Source organism: Staurois parvus, unplaced genomic scaffold (genome assembly GCF_062004578.1).
Source record: "Staurois parvus isolate SC_StPar_1 unplaced genomic scaffold, SC_StPar_1.0 ptg000827l, whole genome shotgun sequence".
Classification (NCBI taxonomy): Eukaryota; Metazoa; Chordata; class Amphibia; order Anura; family Ranidae; genus Staurois; species Staurois parvus.
This window is the reverse complement of record NW_028318623.1, coordinates 490,976-516,754: the sequence shown is the minus strand read 5'-3', so window position 1 is coordinate 516,754 and position 25,779 is coordinate 490,976. Positions and strand designations below refer to the sequence as shown.

Genomic DNA, 25,779 nt, shown 5'->3' with positions numbered 1-25,779 from the left:
TCCCACCAGTATCATGTCACATTTCCCAGCCCTTTCCTTCCCTGAATGGACACAATGAGTGATCAGTACCGATAACTTACTGTGTTCATTCAAATTGCAGTATAATAAACTGGGGGGGGGGGTTCTTTGGGAGGAGGGGTCCTATTAAGTTGGTTGGGGCCCCGGGGTTTCTAACAGCAGCCCGGACTACTTCAGGAGCAATTTACACAGACATCTGTGTCGCGTGTCTCGCAAATCGCACCTCAAATTGGTATGACATCCAAAATTGTGTGACTTCACTGTAAGTCGCACTTCAAAGTCGGGATCGGTGTGACCGGGCGGTTAAAGATGACACCCCCACCAGGGGCGGACTGACCATTTGGAAACTAAGGCACTGCCCGAGGGCCCGGGGTCAGTAGGGGGCCCCATGAGATGCCCCTGGTACCTTTTTCATAGGCTTTTTTTGAGTTTGGGCAAGGACACAGGGGCCCCATGATCCCCTATTGCCCGGGGGCCCCATGAGTTGTCAGTCCGCCCCTGACCCCCACGCATCGGTTAAAGTGTGGCACATTTCTGTGACTTCACATGCGCCCCCCACTTCCAGGGCTGTGCTAGCCTTCAATCTATGACAGAACACACTGGGAGGGACCAGCAGACATGAATGTATTATGTGTGATTCATGTACTATAAATGTCATCATATTTGTGAGTTTTTCCACATTTCTTCTATTACAGCATCCACCATCCCTCCACCTCAGCCTCCCGCATCCTCTGACTGGAGCCCACACCGCAGACTCCATTATATCACTTCAGGACGCTGCGTCTTGACCGACCAGCCTATCACCGTGAGGGGGCGTTTCCCTACCGTAGTGAATGACTAAGATTTGAGAGGCTACAGCCAATCACACCGGAATGCGTGCCTGTGCTCCGCCCCCGTCCCCCAGCCTCCCCACCATTGGCCGTGCAGGGAGAGTGAAGCGCGCCAGGCGATTGCAGCGGTGGGCGGAGCTCTCCGAGGATTCATATACAGCCGGGCCTCGCCGCATGTCGCAGTTCTCTCTACGGAAGCCTCTCTTCCATTCATAGGCTTCGGACCGTGCGGCGTGCAGGAGGCGAGGGAGACCGGGCGCTGGGAACATGGCGGAAGCGAGCACCTGCAGCATGGAGGTAAAATGGGGGAGAGTGAGGAGGGGAGGGGCGCTGTTCTGTGTCATTCATTCGGCGGGATGGGGTAGGCCCGGTGTCGGGAAGGCCCGGATGTAAAGCTTTGCCTGTGGGGGGATAAGGGCTTGATGGAGTGACCAGGCCGTGGCGGTGACGTCACCCCCTTCCCCGCGTGCGCCCGGAGTAGAGCGGGGTTCGCTTTGTCCGGCGCCCCTGGCTCCGCCCACATGCCGGCCGTACAAAGGGCGGCCTTGTGCGGAGTGCGCCCACGTGGGACGTGCATGGCGGAGCCGGTCCTTTGTGCTGCTGGCCGGCGGCCTAACTCCCCTTTCCCATTCATTCACCGTACATTACCGGGGGGCACTGAACATTACCGGGGCCCAGCGTCACGTGTCTCCCGCATTTCTTCCAGTGGTGGTGTAGGCCTCATGGGGGAGCAGCCGGGCCTGTTCACACGTGCGTGTCCCTGCCGGAGTAGTGTGTTCCTTCATGGCACGATTAACCACTTCCAGTCCGGGACTCTTCTGCCATTCCTCTCCATAGAAAGCTACTTAAATCCCCCAAACACCATTTTTATTTTGTTTGCTCAAAGGCCCTGGAGAGTAAAAAGGTGGTTGTTGCATGTTTTTCTCACGTGGTGTTTGCACAGCGATTTTTTTCAAATACACATTTTTTGCAAAAACATACATTTTAATCCACAAAAAAACCAATCTGTTAGCATCTAATTGGATACGTAACACGGTGCGCTTTAAAACTGCGTCCGCCTGTTCAAAGGTGCCGGATTGCCCAAAAACTCAGTTTTCGCCGCGTTCAAAGCTAGTTTAGTGTTAGTCTGTCGCTAAAATGATCGCTCTTTGTGGTGATATCTTGTGTGTGTGGTGCGATCGCCGTTTACGTGTGCGTGTCCATGGGGGGGGGGGGGGGCACTTTAATCATTCATTATTCTTATTTAAAGTATAGCTACTTTTTTTTTTTTTTTGCTTGTACTTTTGTTTCCAGCTGAAGCCCGCTGACGTCACTCAGGCTGCGGAAAGATCCCGACTTTAAAGTCGGGATCTGCCTCAGAGTACAGAGCGGCACCTGGCTCAGTCACGGCGAGCCGCAGGCTGCTGTATGGTACAGGGATTGCTTCAGGATGGAGAGCTGGTCGGGTAATGCTGTACTGGGCCTCATTTCTATCAAGTCTTCCTTGCCAGTACAGCAGCCCATTCATTTGAATGGACTGTTGCAATGGAAGTACCCTCCCCCCACCCAACGCTTTTTTTTTTTTTTATTATAAATATGATGCTGTGAAACAATATGGTTTTGCATGTGAAAAAATGTGATGCATAGGGTGCCAAGTATTATAGAAAATATATGCAGCACTAAGTTACAAAAAACAATGATCTATGAAAACCTATATAGACCGATGATAGTATTCATGCAAAAAGTCCAAATATCCTATTGGAAAGTCAGAGACCTGGGGCTAGAAAAAAAAATAGAGAGGTGGGGGGAGAGAGAGATGTGGGGGGGGGAGAGATGTGGAGAGAGGGCGATGTAGAGGTAGAGAGGAGGGGGTGTAGGGAGAGGGAGGTGGAGGGAGAGATGTAGAGAGAGGGATATATAGATATGGGGTAGCACAGTGGCTAAATGGTTAGCACTTCCGCCTGGCAGTACTAGGGTCGCTGGTTCGAATCCCAACCACGGCACCACCTGCCTGGAGTTTGCATGTTCTCCCTGTGCCTGCGTGGGTTTCCTCCGGGTACTCCGGTTTCCTCCCACACTCCAAAGACATGCTGGTAGTTGAATTGGCTCCTGTCTAAATTGTCCCTAGTATGTGTATGTATGAATGTGAGTTAGGGACCTTAGATTGTACACCCCTTGAGGGTTAGGGGCCTTAGATTGTACACCCCTTGAGGGTTAGGGACTGATGTGAATGTACAATATATATGTAAAGCGCTGCGTAAATTGATGGCGCTATACAAGTACCTGAAATAAATGTGTGTACATGTACTTGTATAGCGCCATCAATTTACACAGCGCTTTACATATATATTGTACATTCACATCAGTCCCTAACCCTCAAGGGGTGTACAATCTAAGGCCCCTAACCCTCAAGGGGTGTACAATCTAAGGTCCCTAACTCACATTCATACATACACATACTAGGGACAATTTAGATTGGAGCCAATTCACCTACCAGCATGTCTTTGGAGTGTGGGAGGAAACCGGAGTACCCGGAGGAAACTCATGCTGCAGCGGTAAGGGTGGTGGGTGTATACATGGCGTGAGCACAGTGCTTTGCATCCTGGTTGCAGGTGGAATTACCCCGGCGCCCTTAGCAGGCATAGGGTTGCACTGCAACTCAACACAAAATCCTATTGAGAGCAAAGTAGGTGTAAACACAGGAGCTAATGGAGATACTGCTACTACAGCGATTTCCATGGGGATCCCTCGGGTACGGCACATACTTGTATAGTCCCGGCTGAACAAATGTAACACTGAAAATATCTCTACCTGGCATTCAGCGTTCATCGCTTTCCGTCCATAGGACATACCCGAGCATCCTTGGATGATATCTCGGTCATTGCTGCATCAGGACCAAGGTCACCTTTTTTTAGTGCTGGCGGTTCTGTATCTTGTAAAAGTAATCCAAGCGACCAAAGAGCTGCTGGATTACTTTTATAGGCGGTGGAAGGGGGTCCTCCCTACTCCCACCACCACCTTCACCAGGCTCCTGTATGATCAGTGTGCCCGTTAGGGATGCTTACTGATGTAAACGCACATGTGCCATATGTATGAAAGCAGAGACTTGTCGCAGTTGCGTCTCTCTTGTCCAATGTGGAGTGGCTGCATTAGTAACCACTAATTTATATACAGCTGTCACATGGCCCAGTTCTTTCCCAGCTGGTCTGCAGGGAAACAGTGGCAGGAGGAGCTTCTAGTCCTCTGCTGCTGGTCGCATGTTTAAAAAAAAAAAAAAAAAGCCTTTAGGATAAAGAGTAAAAAGTTAAAATCAAACCGTTTTAGAGTAACATACAAATGTATATTTGAAATACAATTGTTAATTTTTTTGGCAATAATGTGGTGTGTGCAGATTTCTGCCAGTCACAGGCTGTCACGCCCCCTCCAGCCTGTGTCTTGGGATAGCAGGACGGTGAAGCCTCCATCAATCAAGATGTAATATCTCACCCCCATTGTGTTTGGAGGGAGGGAGTGGGCTGTCATTTACCACTGCCCACATGTGACTCTTATTTATTTCAGGTACTTGTATAGCGCCGTCCAAATTTGGACCACTTGTCGTTTTTCCTGTGTTAGCTTTGTAGAAGACCTAAGATTCATGATAAAGCGATACTAAATGCTTGTCTAAAATAACATGTTATACTTGCCTGCTCTGTGCAGTGCCAGTTCTCTTCTCTGGTCTCCCACTAGCCCTTCTGGCTCTTATGCCCCCCCCCCCCCCTCCACAGGCTGTGGTTGACAGCAATGGGAACCTGCTGTGTCTCGGCCAATGGGGCAGAGACCTGGGCCTCACATTAACCACTTCCTGTCCAGACACTTTTACCCCCTTCCAGTCCAGGCCAATTTTCAGCTTTCAGTGCTATCACACTTTGAATGACAATTGTGCGATCATGCAACATTGTACCCTTATGAATTTTTAGCATCTTTTTGAGACAGAAAGCTTTATTTTGGTGGTGTTCACCACTGGGATTTTTTTTTTTTTTTTGCTATGTAAATTAAAATGTCCAAAAATTTTGAAAGTGTTTTTTCTTATAAAATTTTGCAAATAGTATTTCATCGTAAATCTTGGCCAAAATGTATTCCGTTTTTATTAAAATAAATAACCCAAATTAGTTTATAACCAAAATTATAATTTTTAAACTTACTTTTTTTTATATATATTTTTTTTACATATGGTCACCACCCTAGCAGTACAGTGTCACCATGGTAACACTGTACTACTTGTGGGGGGTGATGATTTTTTATTTTTTTTCCCCCACACTGATTGCTTTTACACCCATAAAGGATGTAAAAGCAATCATTTCTCTTTCTCTCTAGCTGCATTTTTGCAGCCATTGAGAACTACTGAGTGAGCTGTGATTGGTCACGGCTTGTCACATGGTACAAGGCTGTTGTGAATAGCCCTGTACCATGTGACCTCTGTGATCATTCACAGATTTCACACGTAGTAAGCAATGATGTCACAAGTGACATCTTGCTTACTACTTTGCATGTGATCACTGATTGGCCAATCAGTGATCACATGATCGGGACCTCGTACAGAGGTCCCGTCCGATCGGTGTTCCACTGTGTCCGGAGGACACAGCGGGCACCGGATCACGGGGATGCGTGCTCCCAGGGAGCGCGCACAATCATGGTGCTGGGAGGCCATTTATAAACAGCCACCCGACTCTGCAGTGCCACCGTCTGGCTGTTTATATACCAGACGGGAGGTGGTTAAGAAAGCATGAGCAAGTGAATGCTGAAACTCCTGCGTTGGACGATGAGCTCCACAATGTCAGTAACCCCACATGGAGTACTTTTTGGGAATGCAAGGCATGCCGCCCTCAACAGACCAGGGAAATCCAAAGAAGCTGTGTGCAAAGAAACAGACGGCGCACTGGCCTAGTGCATTATTACCTTCTAAAAATGAGATTTATTGAATAAAAATTAGTATACTCACAAAGGAATAAAATCAAAGGCACATCACAAAAAAAAGACAGCATGTTCCAATCTCCCTAGATGGTGGCTGTTGGGGGACTGTAGGCCTCGCAATGGCTGATGCATTTCGTGGCAGAACCTCTTCCTCGGAGCCAAACTTTGGCTTTGATTTTATTCCTTTGTAAGTATACTACTTTTTATTCAATAAATCTCATTTTTAGAAGGTAATGCACTAGGCCCGTGCGCCCTCTGTGTGTTTCTTTGCACGCAGCTTTTGTGCACATTGCTGGACCGAGATGGGGATCAGGTAAGTATTAGGGATCCGAACACTGAAGACTTTACCTTGCTGCTTAGAATGCATGAAGGTATCCTTCAGGACCACTTTAACCACTTCCAGTCCGGACACCCCCCCCCCCCACCCCCCTTCCTGCCCAGGCCAATTTTCAGCTTTCAGTGCTATCACACTTTGAATGACAATTGTGCGGTCATGCAACACCGTACCCATATGAATTTTTTAGCATTTTTTTTTTTTTAGACCGATAAAGCTTTTTTGGTGGTATTTATTTACCATTGGGATTTTTTTTTTTTTTGCTATGTAAATTAAAAAGTCCAAAAATTTTGAGTGTTTTTCTTATAAAATTTTGCACATAAATAGTATTTCATCATAGATCTTGGCCAAAATTTATTCCGTTATTTTTAGTAAAAAAAAATAACCCAAATTAGTTTATAACCAAAATTATAATTTTTAAACTTTTTTTTTTTACATACTGTCACCCTACCATGGTGACACTGTACTACTTGTGGGGGGTGATGATTTTTTTTTATTTTTTTACAAGGATTGCTTTTACACCCATAATGAATGTAAAAGCAATCATTTCTCCTTCTCTCTAACTGCATTCTTGCAGCCATTGAACTACTGAGTGAGCTGTGATTGGTCACAGCTTGTCACATGGTACAAGGCTGTTGTGAATAGCCCTGTACCATGTGACCTCTGTGTGTGATCATTCACAGATTTCACACGTAGTAAGCAATGATGTCACAAGTGACATCTTGCTTACTACTTTGCATGTGATCACTGATCGGTGTTCCACTGTGTCCGGAGGACACAGCGGGCACAGGATCGCGGTGCTGCGCGCTCCCAGGGAGCGTGCACAAGCAGGTGGCGGGGAGGCCTTTTATAAAGGGCCACCCGACCCTGCACTGCCACCATCTGGCCGTTTATATACAACGGCTGGACGGGAGGTGGTTAAGGTCCTGTTCTCACCACAGCCTTCATTATCATTGGTGTGCAGTTCATTGTGAATGGCACATCACCAAAACACATTTGCTGTAACCTAGTTGGGTTGCCAGTAGCAAGACTGTTGGCTGCAAGTCTTCTGAATGAGCAGCCACGTGTTCCCAGTACAGTTCTCTGTAGGTGTGATTCATCATGTACAGATTCTGCTCCTCCTACATGAATGACTTTCAGTTATAAGACCTCAAACTAATGCATTGTCTCATTACTTTTTCCTAGAACTTTGTAGCCAAGTTGGCCAATGGAATGAGCCTGTCGACTGCAGTGGAAGATGTAAATATCCTTTATACACTGATGATTAAAGGGAACCTGCCACTGTTAATATTAAAGCAGTACTACAGGTAGACAAATACAGTTGAAATACATGTGTGAACGTTTACCTGCCAAAGGATTTATCTCTTCATACCATCCTCTGCTCTTCATATGCCTGTCACATAGCATAACCAGGAAGACCAGCACCCTGCGTCGCCTTTCGCCGTATTGGGCAGTATGCTGATGAAGAATCCAATAAGTAAGCTACAGTTGGAGAGCTTACAGTCTACTGCAAGTTTGTGTCCTACCTGGCTGTGCGAATGTGGCAGAGAAGTGTGAATCACAAAACGGAACAGAACCAATCTGTTGACAAGTAAAGTACTGTTTGCTTGGAGGTCTGCTTTAATATTGTCAGTGGGACAAATGGGTGTCTGCATGTAAATTTTTGTCCTGATGAAAATAATCCTGGAACCACATTGCAGATCTTGGGCCAGAGCTTACACATGCTGCCCTACACCAGTATCCTCTTAATGCAATGTGCAAGCTTCTGTAGGTGGTGAAAGCTTTCACAGTGCGTTGTGGGGGTGTTGAAACTTTGAGTCCCACTCAAGATTTGCAAAATACCCCTGCTTGGGTTGGGAGCACCTGGGGTCCACAGACTACTTTCTTCAGGATCAGATGCTACACTTCAAATTGCGCCACAGAATGTCAGCAGCGACAGGTTCCCTTTAAAGTATTGGCCAACTTGGCTATGAAATATATGCATTATATGCATCTACCTGACTGTGTGTAAAGTAACGAGACTGCAGAAAAATAGTGAGTCTTCCTCATAGGAATTGTAGACCATTTTTATTATCTAAGGGGCTGAATATTCTTAATTAAGGGAGTTGAAATCTTCTCTCATAGCTTGTTTGTCTTCAGCTGAATTTTTAGGTGGTTAGAGGATCTTCGCCCTGTAAACAATATTTTAAGTCCAACTGAATTTTTAGGTGATTAGAGGATCTTTGCCCTTTTAAACAATATTTTAAGTCCTCAAAATATTGTTTACAGGGCGAAGATCCTCTAATCGCCTAAAAATTCAGTTAAGTCCTCAGCTGAATTTCTAGGTGGTTAGAGGATTTTTGCCCTTTAAACAATATTTTAAGTCCTCAGCTGAATTTCTAGGTGGTTAGAGGATCTTTGCCCTTTAAACAATATTTTAAGTCCTCCACTACAAATACTGTAGCTGGTGACTTAAAAAAAAAAAAACATTTACCTGACCCAGTGATGTCCTCACTTGACTCGGCTATTTGCCGGCTCTTGGGTCCAGGCTCTGGCATCTTAACTATGGGCAGCCAGCTATGACTGCTTGCAGCTTCACAGGCGGCTGCCCACTGCATGTGTGAGCCGCTCTGTGCCCCGTAAATGGTCCTGCAGTCTCCTTGGGCCTGTGACGTGTCCTGAGAGGCTGCAGGGAGAGGTGGTGGGCAAGCATCCGATCACCTAGGCAGAGTCAAAATCAGGTACCTGCTCCCCTAAAAGTCATTCCAAATATGGGAGAGGGAGGAGAAAGTGGGAATGTCCCTTTTGGGTGAAGTTCCCCTTTAAAGTGTTAAGCCAAAAAGTTAAAAAAAAAATAAATATATATATTTTGGCTAGTGGTTGATTAGAACTTCTGTTGGGTTTTTACTGTGGAACTGATGTTTCCCCTCACTTCTGTCTTGACAATGGTTACACCAGACAGGAAATGAAGAAATATCTGCAAAGGGGAGAAAAATAAAAATGAGGTTCCAAGTTTTTCCCTCAAATACAAGCATTTTATATGCGGGTGTTGCAGATCTTTCCCTCACTTACTGTCTGTTTAAACGATTGCAGGACATGAAGCTAGGATACATTTCTAACACTGCTCTACATAGCAGTAAAAACCTGACCAGTGTTCTAATTCTTCCCAAATCTATGAAAGGGTTAAGTTTTGGCTGGGTGTACACTTTAACGTTGGCTTATGATTCTTCGTAAAATGGGTAATACTTCAGGTGTTGTGCATGAATAGCTTAAGATAATGGGGTCATATTTAACTTTGGAGCGGTCAGCACAGTCTAGTTCTTTCCATTTGGCCGAATCCAATGCAGTGTAAAATGCCTCAAATGGGATTTGCAGACTGCAGGTTCTGGATCTTTCCTGGGAATGGCATGGTTGTCCCGGTGATCCGAGTTGTGCCGATCTGGAGTTTTGGATCAGTGTCTTGACGTTGGACAGCTAAGCAACTAGCCTTTTCAGGATATTCACACCGCTGCTCAAGGTGGAGACTCCCAACCTCCAAGCACAACTCTTCCTCCTGTAGGTGCCAGGTCAGTTCGTGTGCTACATAGATGAGAACAAAGGAAGTCCGATCGGCTGCATTCCAAACAAACCACTTTACTGAACCCGGATAAAACCAATGCAGACGGTAAACGCATTTCAAGCTAGACAGCACTTATTTATTGGTGGTAATGAACAAGTGCTGTCTAGTGTGAAACGTGTTTACCTGCCTGCCTGTATTTCCAGTGTCTGTATTGGTTTTATCCTGGTTCAGTAAAGTGGATTGCTTGGAGTGCGGCCGATTGGACTTTATTCTCACCTAGCCTTTTCAGGAGGCGATTATGATAGGCCTTCATTCTTCAGTACAGGTTCCCTTGTGCCTTTATCCCTAACAATGGGGCATTGATTCCGAACTATTGGGGAAATAATCTAGGCAGTTACACATGTACATGGACCAATGTAACTAATCTAAAATTGTCCATGCTTCGAATTCTTCTTTAAGGTCTGAGAACATGGGATCTTAGGGAGGCAAATTTGTTTCCTGGAAAGAAAACCTTTGCCTATGATTATTATACAGGATTTATATAGCGCCAACCGTTTGCTCAGCGCTTTACAATATAACGGGAGACAATACAGTTCACTACAAGAGGGAAAGGAGGGCCCTGATCCTTGGAGCTTACAATCTAGGACATCCCTATTGGTGATCATTCACCAGCTCTGCAGAGAAACTCTGAATCCAGATTATAAATGCAGCATACCTAGAATATTTGACACCCAGACTGGATTATTTTACAACACGCTGTATACACTAATGAAAAATGGTGGCCAGAAAAACACTGTTAGTAGCAACATACCCTTACACTAGTCTGTGGAATAGTCCCCTTGCATTGGGGGTTCATGGAGAAATGCCTTTGGTGGTCTGTGGGGAAAAAAGCCTCCAGGCACTGGTGGTGGTCTGTGTAGAAGTGACCCCCTATATTGCATGTCAGTGGGAAATTGCCACCTTTAGTTGATAGTCATTACAGGTTAGAGATCAGTCTGTCGTTGCTCACAGCTCAAAGAACCCCTAGCAACCTCCGGAGGCATCCTGGCTGAGAAGGCTTGCTGTAGACCATGAATTGTCTGAAAATCTGGTGAGAAGTCAGTGAGGCATTGAGCAAGAGGATGCCAGCCCTGTTTCTTGTACCTAGAAATACAAACCAGGTTCCATTATATTGCAGCATCTTTAAATGGCATACGTATGGCCTCGGTCTGAGCAGTATTGACCTACACATTCAAGCAGTCTTGCTCATTTATAAGCAATGTTTTGAATTGCTACTTGTGTTCATTTTGAAATACATGGATGTCAATCATTTTTTCTTGCTGTTTTTCTAGGTTTCCTGTACCCAACCAGAGAGCAGCGTCAAACCATCAGCAGAAGAGATGACTTCCAAGGACTACTACTTTGATTCCTATGCGCACTTTGGTATCCATGAGGTAAGTATCAGCTCTTTATAGCGATTAGTTCTTGTTGATGGTTAGCAGATCTTTACATCATTGTTAGGCCTTGTTGGTGATTAGCAGAGAATTGCTGAACAATTTTATCTTTTTTTGCAGGAAATGTTGAAGGATGAAGTTCGGACGCTGACTTACCGAAACTCAATGTTTCACAACAGACACTTGTTCAAGGACAAAGTTGTTTTGGATGTAGGAAGTGGGACAGGAATCCTCTGCATGTTTGCAGCTAAGGCTGGGGCAAAAAAAGTAATTGGGGTAAGGACAGTTCAAATAAATAAAAATTGAAGCTTTCTGACCAATGCAAGTTTACTGACAATGGGTTGGAATGTATGGGCTAGCCTTGCTTATCTTGGGGAATGTTGGTGGTCAGGATGGGATTTATAAATTTGTCCAAAGGTGCTGCCCTGTTTGCAGGTACTCGCTCATCTCAAATAGGTACCCTGGGAATAGACTGTAAACTGTGAGGTGTTCGTTCCATGCCTGCCTAAGAAATATGGCCACGTTTCAGTGTAGTCTATAGTAGAGAATTGACTTGGTGCTTTAAATTGGTTTGCTGACCTCTGATGGATGTAAACTGTACAAAAAGTCCTGGACTCTCCTCAAGAAGTGTTTTTGACATGATAGGCAGATCAGAATTTATCCTGATCTGCCTAAAACCCTTTAGAGGGGTAGTAGGGTGTAAACAGGAGTACCAAACCGAAGCATTTCAGGCAACTTATAAAGTCAAAATCTCAGAAAACTCAAAGGAAAACACCTTGTATCTTAATTATTGCCGTTAGCTGTTGATAAATAGAATAAAACAAAATACTCACTGAGCGGTTAGTAGTAGCAGCTAAAAGCACAAAAAGGCAACCAGAATAAAACCTCCATAAAATACTGTAAAAAGTGCAGCGCTAAAGATAAAAACTAATAAATGATATCAATACATAGGGTAAGCTGAATGGTTAATCCCAGTAAAGCCAATATATAAAAGGGTGACAGTCTGTGATACGTGATGGATACAAGAGATATAGGTGACTGTACGTTCCAGGTGTCGAGGTGATAGAATGGTTAAAGTACGCACTCACCAGATGCGTATCTTTATATACGCATATAATCAATATCCAGAGCTCCCCCTCATGGGATGGGATGGATGAGCTAGACTAGAAGAATACACCAGGTCCAGTATGATTCAGCTAAGCTGTGTATCAACCAGACCAATACCAAGAGGGGGAGAGTCCTAGATAGAGAGAGAGAGAGAGAGAGATATTGGTTTTTATCTTTAGCGCAGCACTTTTTTACAACGGTTGATAAATGCCTGAAGCCACCATGAGGAAGTTTGACATAACCCCTGGTCCTTATACAGTATACTAAAGGGTTCAAGTCCCGACATGGCTGGATTGCTTGGGCTAGGCCGTTAGAAGGATTTTTTAAATAACCTGTATTTGGAAATGTGTAAGTCCCTGTTCTCCTGTAGATTTGTGATCTTGTGCAAAGTCACAAGTTTCTGCCCGAGATCCCAATTCGTTCTGCAGTAATGACAAAAGGCCCCAGACTGTGTGGGTGCCATTCATTTTCAATGGAACCTAAACGTGGTGTGGGATTGCCGTGCAGTAAATCGCGCAGAAAACTTCAATGAGAGAAGCTCTTGCCCAAATAAAGCTCCTGCTCCTTTTTGGCAACAAGCTTTGCGCATTGTGATTTCTTTTATGGCATAACCACAGCGTTTAGATGACATTGAAAATTATTGGCACCCGAACAGATGTGAATTTTTGCCATTGCTTTTTGGGATATTGGGCAGAATCGCAGCAATTTTGCTTGAGGATAATACGCCAGATGTGAAAGGGGTGTTGGTTACCTTGCTTTCTTTAGCCTCTGCTTAAGTTGCTGTTCATGCCCCATGCCCTCTGACAGTATACAATGGTTCTGAAAGCTTTCTAGTACTAGTACTTCAATGGTACTGAAAGCTTTATGTCCAGCAAATCAGTTTTGGGGTCTTGCTAGTAAATGTGAACCCAGAAGTGCTTAAACTGCACACCCCTTGGTTCAAACTGTGCTGCTGGGTTCAAGCTGTTCCAGGTAGGCAGGTGAATGAGTCCTCCAATCTCTCCACTTCTCACATCTATCTGGAAGCAACAGTAATGCAAGGGAGGTTTAATGAATGGGTCGCCAGACCTTCTGAACAACGTCCTTGTTCACTTCAGAGTTTAAGGGGGCTGGACTGTTGCTATTGGAAGTATAAAAGGTTCCAACATCTTTAAAGGAAACCATGGCCCATCATTTGACTCAGTGGCAAGAATTGTGCCCCATCGTTGGTATCAGTGGATGGAATTGTGCTCCATCATTGGTATCAGTGGATGGAATTGTGCTCCATCATTGGTGTCAGTGGAGGAATAGTGCCCCATCATTGGTATCAGTGGATGGAATTGTGCTCCATCATTGGGGTCAGTGGATGGAATTGTGCTCCATCATTGGGGTCAGTGGGAGGAATAGTGCCCTATCATTGGTATCAGTGGATGGAATTGTGCTCCATCATTGGTGTCAGTGGGAGGAATAGTGCCCCATCATTGGTGTCAGTGGGAGGAATTGTGCCCCATCATTGGTATCAGTGGGAGGAATTGTGCCCCGTCGTTGGGGTCGGGGGGAGGAATTGTGCCCCGTCGTTGGGGTCGGGGGGAGGAATTGTGCCCCGTCGGGGGGAGGAATTGTGCCCCGTCGGGGGGAGGAATTGTGCCCCGTCGGGGGGAGGAATTGTGCCCCGTCGGGGGGAGGAATTGTGCCCCGTCGGGGGGAGGAATTGTGCCCCGTCGTTGGGGTTTTTTTCTTTTTCTTTTTTTTTTTCTTTGATACTGTAAAAGTTTTGTTAAAGCAGTTTAATCCTGAACTCCTTTTAAATCTCGACTACGGGCTCTTGCAAAGAACTGAATCCATGAAGTTTGCCTTCAGTGCTACATGCTTAAGTTCTGTAGATCTAAGTCACTTAACTGTTACTCATTGTGCCTTTTTGGGGTTTTTAAGCTTTATTTTTATTTTTTCAGATTGAGTGCTCAAGTATTTCAGACTACGCCATCAAAATTGTGAAGGCAAACAAACTAGATCACGGTATGTTCTATACTTGTAAGGCTTAATTCAGGAGCTCTTGTCTGTATGTAATCTTACATGGTGTTGCTTTTTCACAGTTGTAACAATCATCAAAGGCAAGGTAGAGGAGGTGGAACTGCCTGTTGAAAAAGTTGACATAATAATCAGTGAATGGATGGGATATTGTCTGTTCTATGAATCAATGCTCAACACTGTTATTTATGCACGGGACAAATGGCTGGTAAGCATCTAAAACATACTTCATGATGTGCTTGTGTAATGTTTCTCCTTGTAATTTGTGGGCTTTGTTGGAATTTATGTTGAACGTTCATGTCTGACAGCCTTGGATTAAAGCCATTAATTGTACGTAGTTGAAAATGTAAATGTTTAAAATGAAATCCTGATCAGTGCTTTCCAGTTTAGCATGGCTTCCTAGGTCATTTCACTGGGCATGTGATTCACTGTCTGAGGCTGCGAATGGTCAGGGGAAGCTGAAGTGCTAAACTAGGCAGATTTATTTCTAAATTACATTCTGCACGTAGGAAATTGTTAATCTGACTTTTTAAATTTGTAAACTGTTCCTATGTGGGCTAATCGCTTTTTTTTTTTTTTTTTTTTTTTTTTCCCACTTTCATTTATAGACACCTGATGGGCTTATATTTCCTGATCGTGCAACACTTTATGTGACTGCTATAGAAGATAGGCAGTACAAAGACTACAAGATTCACTGTAAGTACAAGACTTGCATCTTGCAGCACTTTCATTCAAAAATACCGTCTCAGTTTTATTTTTTACAAGTAATTATATAGCACAGTCTATTTAAACAGCACTTTACATATATATCATACATCAGTTCCTAACCCTTGAGGGGTGTACAATCTTTGGAGATAGATATATCTATATATAGATAGATAGATATATCTATAGATAGATAGATAGATAGATAGATATCTCCATAGATTGTACACCCCTTAAGGGTTAGGAACTGATGTATGATAGATATACACACACCAATTTAGAGCGGGTCCAGGTAACCTACCAAGCATGTCTTTGGAGTGTGGGAGGAGACCTGCACAGGGAGAACATGCAAACTCCAGGCAGGTGCTGCCTTGGCTGGGAATTCGAATCAAGGACCCTAGTACTCCTGCAAAGCAGAAGTGCTAACCATTTAGCCACTGTGCTGCGCTATGAAGCAGACAAATGTGCAGCACGATCCTGTTTGATTCACATGGTGTGATTGACACCCTCTGCAGATTGCAACTGCAGTGGTTTGAGCGTAGTACGGAAAATGTGTGCTGATCAATTTTGTTTCCCGCACCTACTTTTTTTTTTTTTTTTCTCTAAACACTTATACTTGCCTACTGTGTAATGGTTTTGCACAGAGCAGCCCTTTACCTCCCCTTTTCTGGTCCCCTGCCAGCACTCCTGGCCTCTCTGCCCTGTTGAGTGCCCTCATGGCAAGCAGCTTGCTCTGGGGGCGCTCATGCATGCTTGCTCCCGAGCCACCTGTCTGTGACAGTGTGGCTCAACCCTGCTCCCTCACTGGTTGTGATTGACAGCAGTGGGAGCCAATGAGGCGGCAAAAACCTGGGACAGCTTTTTGCTCTACTGCACGTTGCTGGATTGGGATCGGTCTCAGGTGAGTATTAGGGGGCTGAGAAGGGGAGGTGAATGCATGAAGGGAAAAACTTCAGTCTTGGAACCATTTTAAAGATGCTCCTGGAAAATGTAGCCTAGTTTCTTTTGTACCGTGACCTTGGTTTGAGATCCATCACATTGGAGAACTTTGCTAAAACTAGCATTCATAAGACTTTGCAGTTTTGTCCTGATGTTACGATGCTCTGTGCCTCATTTCTTTTCCAGTTGTCTTTTGCAAACAAAAAAAAAAACTTCCAGACTTGGAGCCAAATATGAGAATCCTTAGACCTAAAGCACAAAGTTTATACAGCACCAGACATGTAAACATTTGCAGCTAGGGAGATGTTGGGGCCGGTACTCTTGAATTTTGTGGTAGGGCATTGCTGACAGCGTGGAGCCTTTTCTGCCCTTTTAATACAATGATCAGTGCTGCTGGCTATGGCTGGGGGAGTTGATCATTCAGCAGATAAACTCGACGGGCTGCTTGTAAGTTCATCGATTTACTTTGGGCAGACAGTCTGCCCATACATGGCTCGAAATTCAGCCAGTCCCTACTGAACCAGTTGCATTTTGATCATATATGGGGCTTTTAAATTGATATGTGGCTATGGGATTGTTTATCTAGAGTTACATGTGACTTTATTAACCTGCTCATGGAACTTGGTAAAACCAAATAAAATATTAAATGAATAGTTGTTTCTGCAGTCAAGTGATATAAGACTTTGCCATCTTATTATTATACAGTACTTGTATAGCGCCAACAGTTTGCTCAGCGCTGTACATTACAATGGGAGACAATACATGACAGTACAATGAAATACACGAGGTGTTCGAGGGCCCTGCTCCTTACAATCTAGGAGGGAAGGGAGAGTGGTACAGGAGGAAATGACTGTGGGGGATGGAGTGGTGGGGAGAGCGGAGATCAGCAGTTAGGTGAGGGTAGGCTTCTCTGAAGAGGTGGGGTTTTTAGGGTGTGCCTAAAGGTGAGGAGGGTAGGTGACAGTCTGATGGATTGGGGTAGTGAGTTCCAGAGGATGGGGGAAGTCCTGGAGATGGGCATGGGAGGAGACCAGGGAACTGGAGATTACTTTAATGTGTGCACACAGCCCAGCCATGGTGCCCTTAAAGGAAAAGTATAGCCAAAGCTCTTTTGACTATACTTCTCCTATGGATCACAACCGCAGTTTGTTCTGCACTCCTGTAACCAATTTTCAGCCGACATTGGGCTAATGTCACTCAGCTGGTCCAGGCTCAGGAAAGTCCAATTTTAGGCTAGGTTCACATCTGTGTGGATCCGCATGAAAATCTGTGCACCCGCACAGAGAAGCGCGGACCCGCGTGGGCGGGTGCCATTAGTTCTAATGGCCTGCACTGGAAAACTCAACTGTGCTGGGAACCGAGGTTCCCATGGCTGCTGCGTTTCTGGAAGAAGTGCAGGGACTTCTTCCCTGCGTGTCACGGGGCACGAGAGTCTATTCAAATGAATGGGCTCTCGTGCCCGTGCAAAATGCGGCCCTCACGGTAGCATGTGTGACCTGGGGCTTACGGCCAGGATCCAAACAGTTGCGTGGGCCAGCTGCTTGTACCCCCTCTACAACCCTGTGCTCCAGAGAGCTGGAGGTACAGAGCAGAGGGCCAGTGACTTGCCAGTCGTCATAGCTCTCTGCTCAGATGGGAGAACTTGACCCTGAGCAGTGCCGCTGGGATCTGTGCTGTGCCATCTAGGGGAGTATGATTTCTGTGTTCCTGCACTTTTAAAGATGGATTCCCTCAATTATTGGCTGCTGCTGCTTTTCATAAAATGAATGCTATGTAATCTTTAATCTTGGTTACTTAAGTAATGTCCTCTTCCAGGGTGGGAGAATGTCTATGGATTTGACATGTCGTGTATCAAGGATGTAGCCATCAAAGAACCTCTTGTCGATGTGGTTGATCCCAAACAACTAGTCACAAACTCCTGTCTCATCAAGGTATGCCTGTTTGTAATCTTGACTCTTTCCCTTTGTCTGCCCTTTTGTTGTTGCACTTGGAACAACCTGTTTATATGTTGCAAGTGTCCAGTGCCTTTTGGCATTGTGGATGGATCCAATTCTGCCCTCCAAAAACCATTTTAATTGGGCCATAATTTGTCTGACAACCTATTTGAGTGACTTTAGTTTCACGGCAACCATAAGTTGCATCTTCATTGACTGCTGTAGTGAAGTTTATTCTTCAGGATTTTTTTCTTGACAGGTTATGTACTTCACAAATTGACTTGATTTGAAAACATTGATTTTTGTTTGTTTAATCTTCATAGGAAGTGGATATTTACACCGTTAAGGTTGATGACCTGAGCTTCACTTCTCCATTCTGCCTCCAAGTAAAGCGAAATGATTACATCCATGCCCTGGTGGCTTATTTCAACATAGAGTTCACACGCTGCCATAAGAGAACAGGCTTCTCTACAAGTAAGAAATTGTGCCTCTCACTGAAGTCCTACCTCTGAGGATAACAGGATAAATGTCAGGGTGACACAAAGTAAAACAATCCTAATTGCCTTTAGTCACTCAGGTACAGAGGATACACCTTGGCTGCCGAGTGTTGAAACCATTAGACTGCAGCTTCTGTCAGTGTATTGGCTGCGGTTTCATGGATAGTCTGCCTAGAAGGAAATCTGATACAAATCGACATGACTTGTGCCAGGCATGCTTCTCCCGCATCACTTTGTACCGTGCTGGAAGCACAATCTTCCAAGAAGCTGGTCCAGAGTTCTGTGGGGGCAGACTTTCCGTTTTCAGAACCCCGTCTTAGATCATTTGAGGGAATGTGAACCTGTCACAGGTTGGGGGGACGGGACTGTATAATATGAGAAATTCATGAGGTTCGCTTTACTAAAAACTGCATAGAAAAGCTAGCAGGTTAAGATTTGCATACAGTTGGCTTCCTAGATTTTAACACAGCCTTTCTCCCTGAAGGGGAGCCTTCAGGCCTTTCCAGGGGTGCCTTGGCAAAATGGTTAAAAACTGCCCTAAAATTGTATACAAGCCAGTAGGTGGATCAAGCCTGCCTTTTAGTTGCATAAAGCCATATTATTTTTCAGTATTTATAAAGCGCCGATAGTTCGCTCAGCGCTGTACATTACAAAGGGGGACAGAACATGTGACAGAACAATACCAATACAATGCAAAACATGAGGGGATTGAGGGCCCTGCTCCTTGGAGCTTACAATCTAGGAGGGAGGGGATGGTGGCACAGGAGGAGATAGCTGTGGGGGATGGAGTGGTAGGAAGAGTGGAGGAGGTCGGCAAGTTAGCAGGGGGTGGGGTAGGCTTCCCTGAAGAGATGGGTTTTCAGGGTGTGCCTAAAGGAGACGAGAGTAGGTGATAATCTGATGGGTTGGGGCAGGGAGTTCCAGAGGATGGGTGACACCCTGGAGAAGTCCTGGAGGTGGGCATGGGAGGAGGAGACCAGGGAACTAGAGAGAAGGAGGTCTTGTGAGGAGCGGAGTGTGCGTGTTGGGCGGTACTTGGATATTAGGTCAGTGATGTAGTTCGGGGCAGTATGGTGGACAGCTTTGTACATCAGTGTTAGGATTTTGAATTTGATCCGTTGCGCAATCGGAACCCAGTGGAGGGATTGGCAGAGGGGGGTGGCGGAGATGGAGCGGTTGGAAAGGTGAATGAGTCTGGCAGCCGTATTCAGGATCGACTGAAGCGGGGATAGCCATAGGTTTTCATTGTGCCCTTTTACAACCTGCCAACTTCTGGCATCCTAACCAATTACATTAATGGATAAGGAGGATGTCTGGTGCCTGCAGAGCAATTCTTGTTTGCCCCCCTTTAATCAGCAGTGGGGTTACATTAGCAGAGTAAGGGAGAAACACTGGAGTACTAGTCGGTACCAGTTTTCAAAGGAATACTTGCTTTGGGAGAATAAATCACCTCTAACGTTGTCCTAAGCGTGTGGATGTTGCTGCGTTATCTAAAACCTTTTGAATGGTTTTTCACACTTTAGAATGGGTTACCTTGGGAATGTGCAGAATGTTAAGGGGTGCCACGAGATTGTCCATAATTTTAAAGGGTGCCTTGACTGAAAAAAGGTTGAGAAACACTGTTTTAATGTGTATTGAACTGGGCCTAGTCTTTAAAACCTCTGTTTTATTTTTTGTTGTGAGCAACCTAATTGGCCAGTGGTGAACGGGTTCTGCTAGTCTGATCCAGCAGTGTGACATCTCATTGGTTTATAGACCGCAACGGGAGCCTTTAGCTCCCATTGCTGTCAAAGCTTGGGGGGGGGGGGGGCTAGCAGAGCCACACTTTGAATCTTATGGGCATACAGGCAGCCCCAGGGAGTGAACACGCATGAGTCCCCCCAGAGCAAGTAGCTTGCTATGAGGGTATTTTTGCTGGAGGGGGAGCCAAGAGCATCGGCAGGAGACCCGAGCAGAGGATCGGGACTGCTCTGCAAAACCATTACACAGAACAGACGAGTATGACATGTTTTTGATATTAAGGTATAAAAGATAATAGGCCAATCAAGGCTAATACAATATAATGGTGTAGCGCTAAATACATATAAATAAATGCATATAAATCAAGACATGCAACACACCCCTACCCACAGAATAAAACAGCAGCCCAAAATAGGGGATCAAGTGGTAGTGACACAAGTGATTCCTCTTAGAGGAACATATCACACGTGAAAAAAAGTCCAAACGGTGTGTAAATATTGGTAATAACCTAGTCCTTATATCTTAATGGATGCAGGGACCCAGACTGATGGATGGTGTATATTAAGTGCCACACTCTGCAAGGTGGTATCCGTGAACAGCCAAAGTGCCTCCTCACCTCCTTTATGAGACCACAAGGGTCACCACACTTTGTGGAATATTCACATATATCCCAGGATGGTTATATCGGTAGATGAGCCCCTCTCGTGGTTTGGATATCCCTGCTACTCCTCCACATCCTGTCACCTGGCTCCACTTTGTAACTGATCCCACCAGAAGGTCATAGACAACAAAACAGACCTCCCATAGTGTAATACTGCATAATTTCTTTATTTTTAAAGAAATAAAAATGCCCACTCACATGGAAGATGATCACAGATAACTTAAATCCACTGCTATGGGAATGAACATGTGAATCTAGCTCAGAGATGGCGTCTGCAATGACGTCACTACGCCTCGTCCTGTCGCTAACAATCAAGGCTATTGTTTTCTATCCATGAAGTTAATGGGACTGCAGGTGCTGTTTCCATGCTTTGACAATTACCTGAAGTTGTGCTTAAAAATGGCATTACTGAGGAAGAGCTTATCTGGGTAAATTGGCTGTTCCCTATAGAGCATCCCCACATTCTTTTGAGACTAGCAGAACATAGTCTGGTCATTTGACCATTGGCAAGTTTAAGAAGTTGCGCTCATCCCTAAGAATATACACCCACTGACCACTTTTATTAGGTCCACCTTGCTAGTGCCACCTTGCTCTCCCCCCCCCACACACACCATTACACCACCACCAGCCTGAACCATTAATACAAGGCAGGATGGATCCATGCTTTCAGGTTTAAGCCAAATTTTGACTACCATCTGAATGTCTCAGCAGCCAGTCTGTCCTGTCCATTCTCCTCTGACCTCTGACATAAACAAGGCATTTTCTTCCACCCAACTGCCACTCACTGAATATTTTCTTTTTTGGACCATTCTCTGTAAACCTTAGAAATGGTTGTGTGAAAATCCCAGTAGATCAGCAGTTCTTGAAATACTTAGACCAGCCCGTCTGGCACCAACAACCCTGCCATGTTGAAGCCACTTATATCCCTTTTCTCCATTCTGATTGGTTTCAACTCCAGCTAGATGCCTAAATGCAATGAGTTGCTGCCACATTTATCACGCGATTCTCCCATCATTGATTAGAAAATGTGGTGTTTGAAAAAAAAAAAAAAAAAATTCCAACATGCCAGATCACTCAAATTCGATGATTGCTCTAAAATCTGCTGTTGCTGCGGGCCACTAATGGTGCGAAATTCAAACAAAAATTCTTAGACCTTTTTGAAAAAAATATTTCAGAATTCGACCCATGAATAGGGCTGGCTTTAGTGGCCAAGAATCATGACCGCATGTCACGTGAGTTGAATTACTAAAACCGAGGAGTGCAAAACCTGGTGCAGCTGTGCATGGTAGCCAATCGGCTTCTAACTTCAGCTTGTTCTGTTCAATTAATCTTTTGACAATGAAAGCTGATTTCTGTGCAGAGCTGCACCATATTTTGTGTTCTCCCATTTTAGTAAATCGCCCCCACAGTATTCACCGCCAGCATGCAGTGATATCACGTGTCTGGCCCTGCACAACGTGTTTCTCTGTAACGAGTGTCTTCCAGGGAAAAAGGCAATTTATCTAAACAAAACTCATTTTAAATTTTTTTTTTTTTTTTTCTGGAGATTTTTGGATATACTCACTTGTACTTCTATTTTTAGGTCCAGAGTCTCCGTATACTCACTGGAAACAGACAGTCTTTTACATGGAAGATTATTTGACTGTAAAAACTGGGGAGGAGATTTTTGGAACAATAAGCATGAAGCCGAATGCCAAGAATAATGTAAGTCACATGTTTCACAGCCAATATTGTATTGTGCTCTAACTTTTCCCCAAGTCCTCCTCTGGGATGGTCACATGAGGTACCACCTCCTACAGGAAACACAAGCACAGATGTTTTAAAGGGCTGCCCCTCGGTTCTCTCCTTTTTGTCTGCATGTATCAAGCACAACATCCCCTTTTTTTTGTTTTTGATCCCCTCTTGCCACCGCACTGACCGCTAATTATTGCCGCATTACTGATCGGCTCAATGTGCTCAAACACTTTATGGTATCGAGGATCCAGCACTGGTCCACAGTTCCTATTACACTGGTCATCATTTTCACTAGAAACTCGAGCATCCTGGACACGGGTCTTCTTTATGGTGTGATCCAGTTAAAAAAAAAAAAAAAAATGTAAGTTAAATACTTACAGCAATAAAACAACTTGGCTCATCAAATTCAGCATTTTCCGGCCAAAGTAACAGTGACATACTGCGTCTCACCACATCACCAGGATTTGCATCGCTCTGAGGGTGACAACCTCAGATGAAGTCGGAAGGAGGAGACATCAGGCTATGACTATACAGTAACCAGAAAAAGAGAGGAAGGCGCCTCTAAGTGCAGTATTGACACTATTTAGTAAACAAAGGATAAATTGCACTTACAAGATAAATAGTTAAAGACTCATCGTGTGATCTATTAAGATCCAAAGGGGACATCCAGCAGCAAACTGGATGTCCTCAGTCTGAAGGAGCCTATTGAGCATGCTCCGAGATGCATTACTGCCCCCTTCACCTCTTACATCCGACTGCTCTCCCAGCTTCATTTTGATGCACAGGCAGATCCTGGGCTCTACTTCCTGATTCTATAGACAGTTTGCTGCTGGACGGCTGGATGTCCCACCTGGATCTTAATACATCACACGAGGAGTCTTAACTATTTATCTTGTAAGTGCAATTTATCCTTTGTTTACTAAATAAATGGTCTATACTGCACTTAGAGGCACCTTCCTCTTTTTCTTGTTACTGCATTAGAGCCTTGCTTCCGCTCTAAGAGCAGCTGCCTCAGTGTTACTGCTTCCATCCATCCCTGATATCCATCTGGCACCTTTTTCCTACAGCTACAGAGGTTGGGCTCCAACAAGCGCGCCCTATATAATCTACATTTTATGACTGGTGGTGATGCGGTGAGACATAGTATGTCACCTTTTACTTTGGCTGGAACGTATCACTGAATTTAAGCCAAGTTTTATCTCTCTGAGTGTATTTAACTTTTTAATACATTTGTTTACACTGGATCACACTGAGTGTTCTCTGTGTTCCTAGTGGAATTGAAGACCAGATTAAACGGGGGCCGCTGACCAGTGCTGGATCCTCTGCTGCCATAAAGTTTGAGTGCATTAGCAGTGTGTGGTGGCTGATTCACCTAAAGCACAATGGTAGTGTGAACTTCTCAAGGGAACCAGAAGTTGACTTATAAGAAGGACATTTTCATTACTTTTAAGCTGGCCATACACTATATATATATATATATATATATATATATATATATATATATATATATATATACTTTTAGATTTACCTTTAACTATGTAGTGCAAGAGCCTGCCTAACTGGATACAATTGAAAGTGTTTTTAGGTTTGACCTCCTATTATATGGTTTTTGCGTGCGATTGGCGTCAAGGGGCATAAATTTACCAAATATGCGGCCTCTCTGTGTCTGGGCCTTGACGACGAGCGGCTGCATATACGTGCAATTAGAAATTACATATGTGCTGAGAGCGCACGCCCTGTGCGCTCCCAGCACGTGTCCGACTCTTGGAAAGGTCCCGATCTTCCCTTTTTGATCGGGACCTTTTCCGATCGTGTGACGGCGAATCACAGTGGTCACATGACCCTAAAACCCTGCCTCACGGCTTCTGAAACTTTAAAGGGCCGGGAGGGTAAAGTAAAATTCTCAAGTGTATGGCCAGCCTTGCTATTTGGTTGCACATTTTCTTTAAGTGGGTGGAGGTGGTGATTTCTTGATAGGTTAAGTGCTGCCGGAGTAATGTGGTTCACTCTTGCATGTTGGTGTTGAAATGTACATAACTGTACTAGTCTGATTTTTAAGAAGCGTGGAACACTTGATGTGAGTTAGGATCATATATCTACAGGAATTGAGGAATGCAAAAAGTTCACTTTATTAAAATTGGTTTCATTTGTGAAAGTCTTGGTTTTTAACCAGCCTGTTTTTTTTTTTTTGTTTTTTTTTTTTCTCCTCCCCACAGCGTGACCTGGACTTTACCATCGACATTGACTTCAAAGGCCAGCTCTGTGAGCTTTCATGTTCTACAGACTACAGGATGCGCTGAAACAAAGAACTGACCGGCCTGATGAAACCCATTATGTATACATTTAGCTGTGTGGTTTTATTTACATATAGCATACACCTTTTTAACCTGTTCTGCTAGCCTGTGAGCAGATAGGTCTTTTAGAATCCCTGACTGTCCCAGCTGCACTAATGGCGTGGACTTACCCTTCAGAAAATGCCTGCAAGGTTTACAGGGAACCTCAGTCAACCTTCTAATCTGTAAATAAAGATCCAGAGTGGATTTTCTAAGACAAGACAGCTGTTGTAAGGCCTTGGCACAGGTTCAATGTTTTACTAGCCATGGCAAGTATCCTCTGAGCCTGTGCTAATGAAGCCTGTGGGCCATCTGTGTACTAAAGTATTAATCCATTCCATCAATGTAGTGGTCCTAGAATCACCTTTTTTGCGCCACCCATAATCATTACTGTCTACAATATTGCTAGCATGTGATGTTATTTTCTGCCCTTGAGAGCTGTCATGTGGCACTAAAATAAAATGGCATTGCTGCCAATATGGAACTCATTTAGTAACCTGCTTTAGCAAAGGAGATGAATAAAGGTATTCCTTTTTGGCAGCGTGGACTATAAATTGGTAATTTTTCTGGTTTGTAAGGAAAGTCTGTCCCACTTGACCACAGCAGATGTGCTCTACAGTGTAGGTGAAAGAACAGTTTCTTAGGCGCTGCCATTTTGTAACTTTTTTTTATATGTCCTTTACATGAAAGGGGTTTTGTTTTGTTTTACAAATTCTCAAAGGTTGCTCATTGTGACTGTTTTCATAAGTTATGGTTTTTATATGGTTACATTCATAATGAAATTAAAAAAAAAGTGAACTGTGACTTGGTGTGTTTTTTCTCTTGTTTGCTTGAAATGGCAACCTTGGCGGTTTACAGTTGTGCTCAAGTTTGCATACCCTTAGAGAAATGGTAATATGTATCCTTTTTAGAGCACCTGAGCAGAGAAAATGCATTTTTTTTTTCCCCTCATGAGATTCATATTTTGTAACTGTAGGTCATACCACAATGGTACAATCAGAAATCATGGCAGCAAGTAAACGATTGAAATACCCCGTTCA

General features: G+C 44.4%; 1 protein-coding gene across 2 annotated transcripts; it reads left to right on the top strand.

The window, feature by feature from the left end:
• Positions 1-965: 965 nt before the first annotated feature.
• Positions 966-25,543, top strand: PRMT1 (protein arginine methyltransferase 1). 2 transcript variants are annotated; one of them, XM_089655157.1, is made up of 11 exons: positions 966-1,145; positions 7,297-7,350; positions 10,981-11,082; positions 11,203-11,358; positions 14,121-14,184; positions 14,262-14,404; positions 14,805-14,892; positions 17,656-17,771; positions 18,098-18,248; positions 22,255-22,376; positions 24,623-25,543. In XM_089655157.1, the coding sequence occupies exons 1-11, from the start codon at positions 1,116-1,118 to the stop codon at positions 24,704-24,706; spliced, it is 1,110 nt and encodes a 369-aa protein (XP_089511283.1). In that variant the 5' UTR covers positions 966-1,115; the 3' UTR covers positions 24,707-25,543. The 2 variants fall into 2 exon arrangements, with proteins under 2 accessions (XP_089511283.1, XP_089511284.1); XM_089655158.1 differs by lacking the exon at positions 7,297-7,350 and having other exon boundaries at positions 967-1,145.
• Positions 25,544-25,779: the final 236 nt, after the last annotated feature.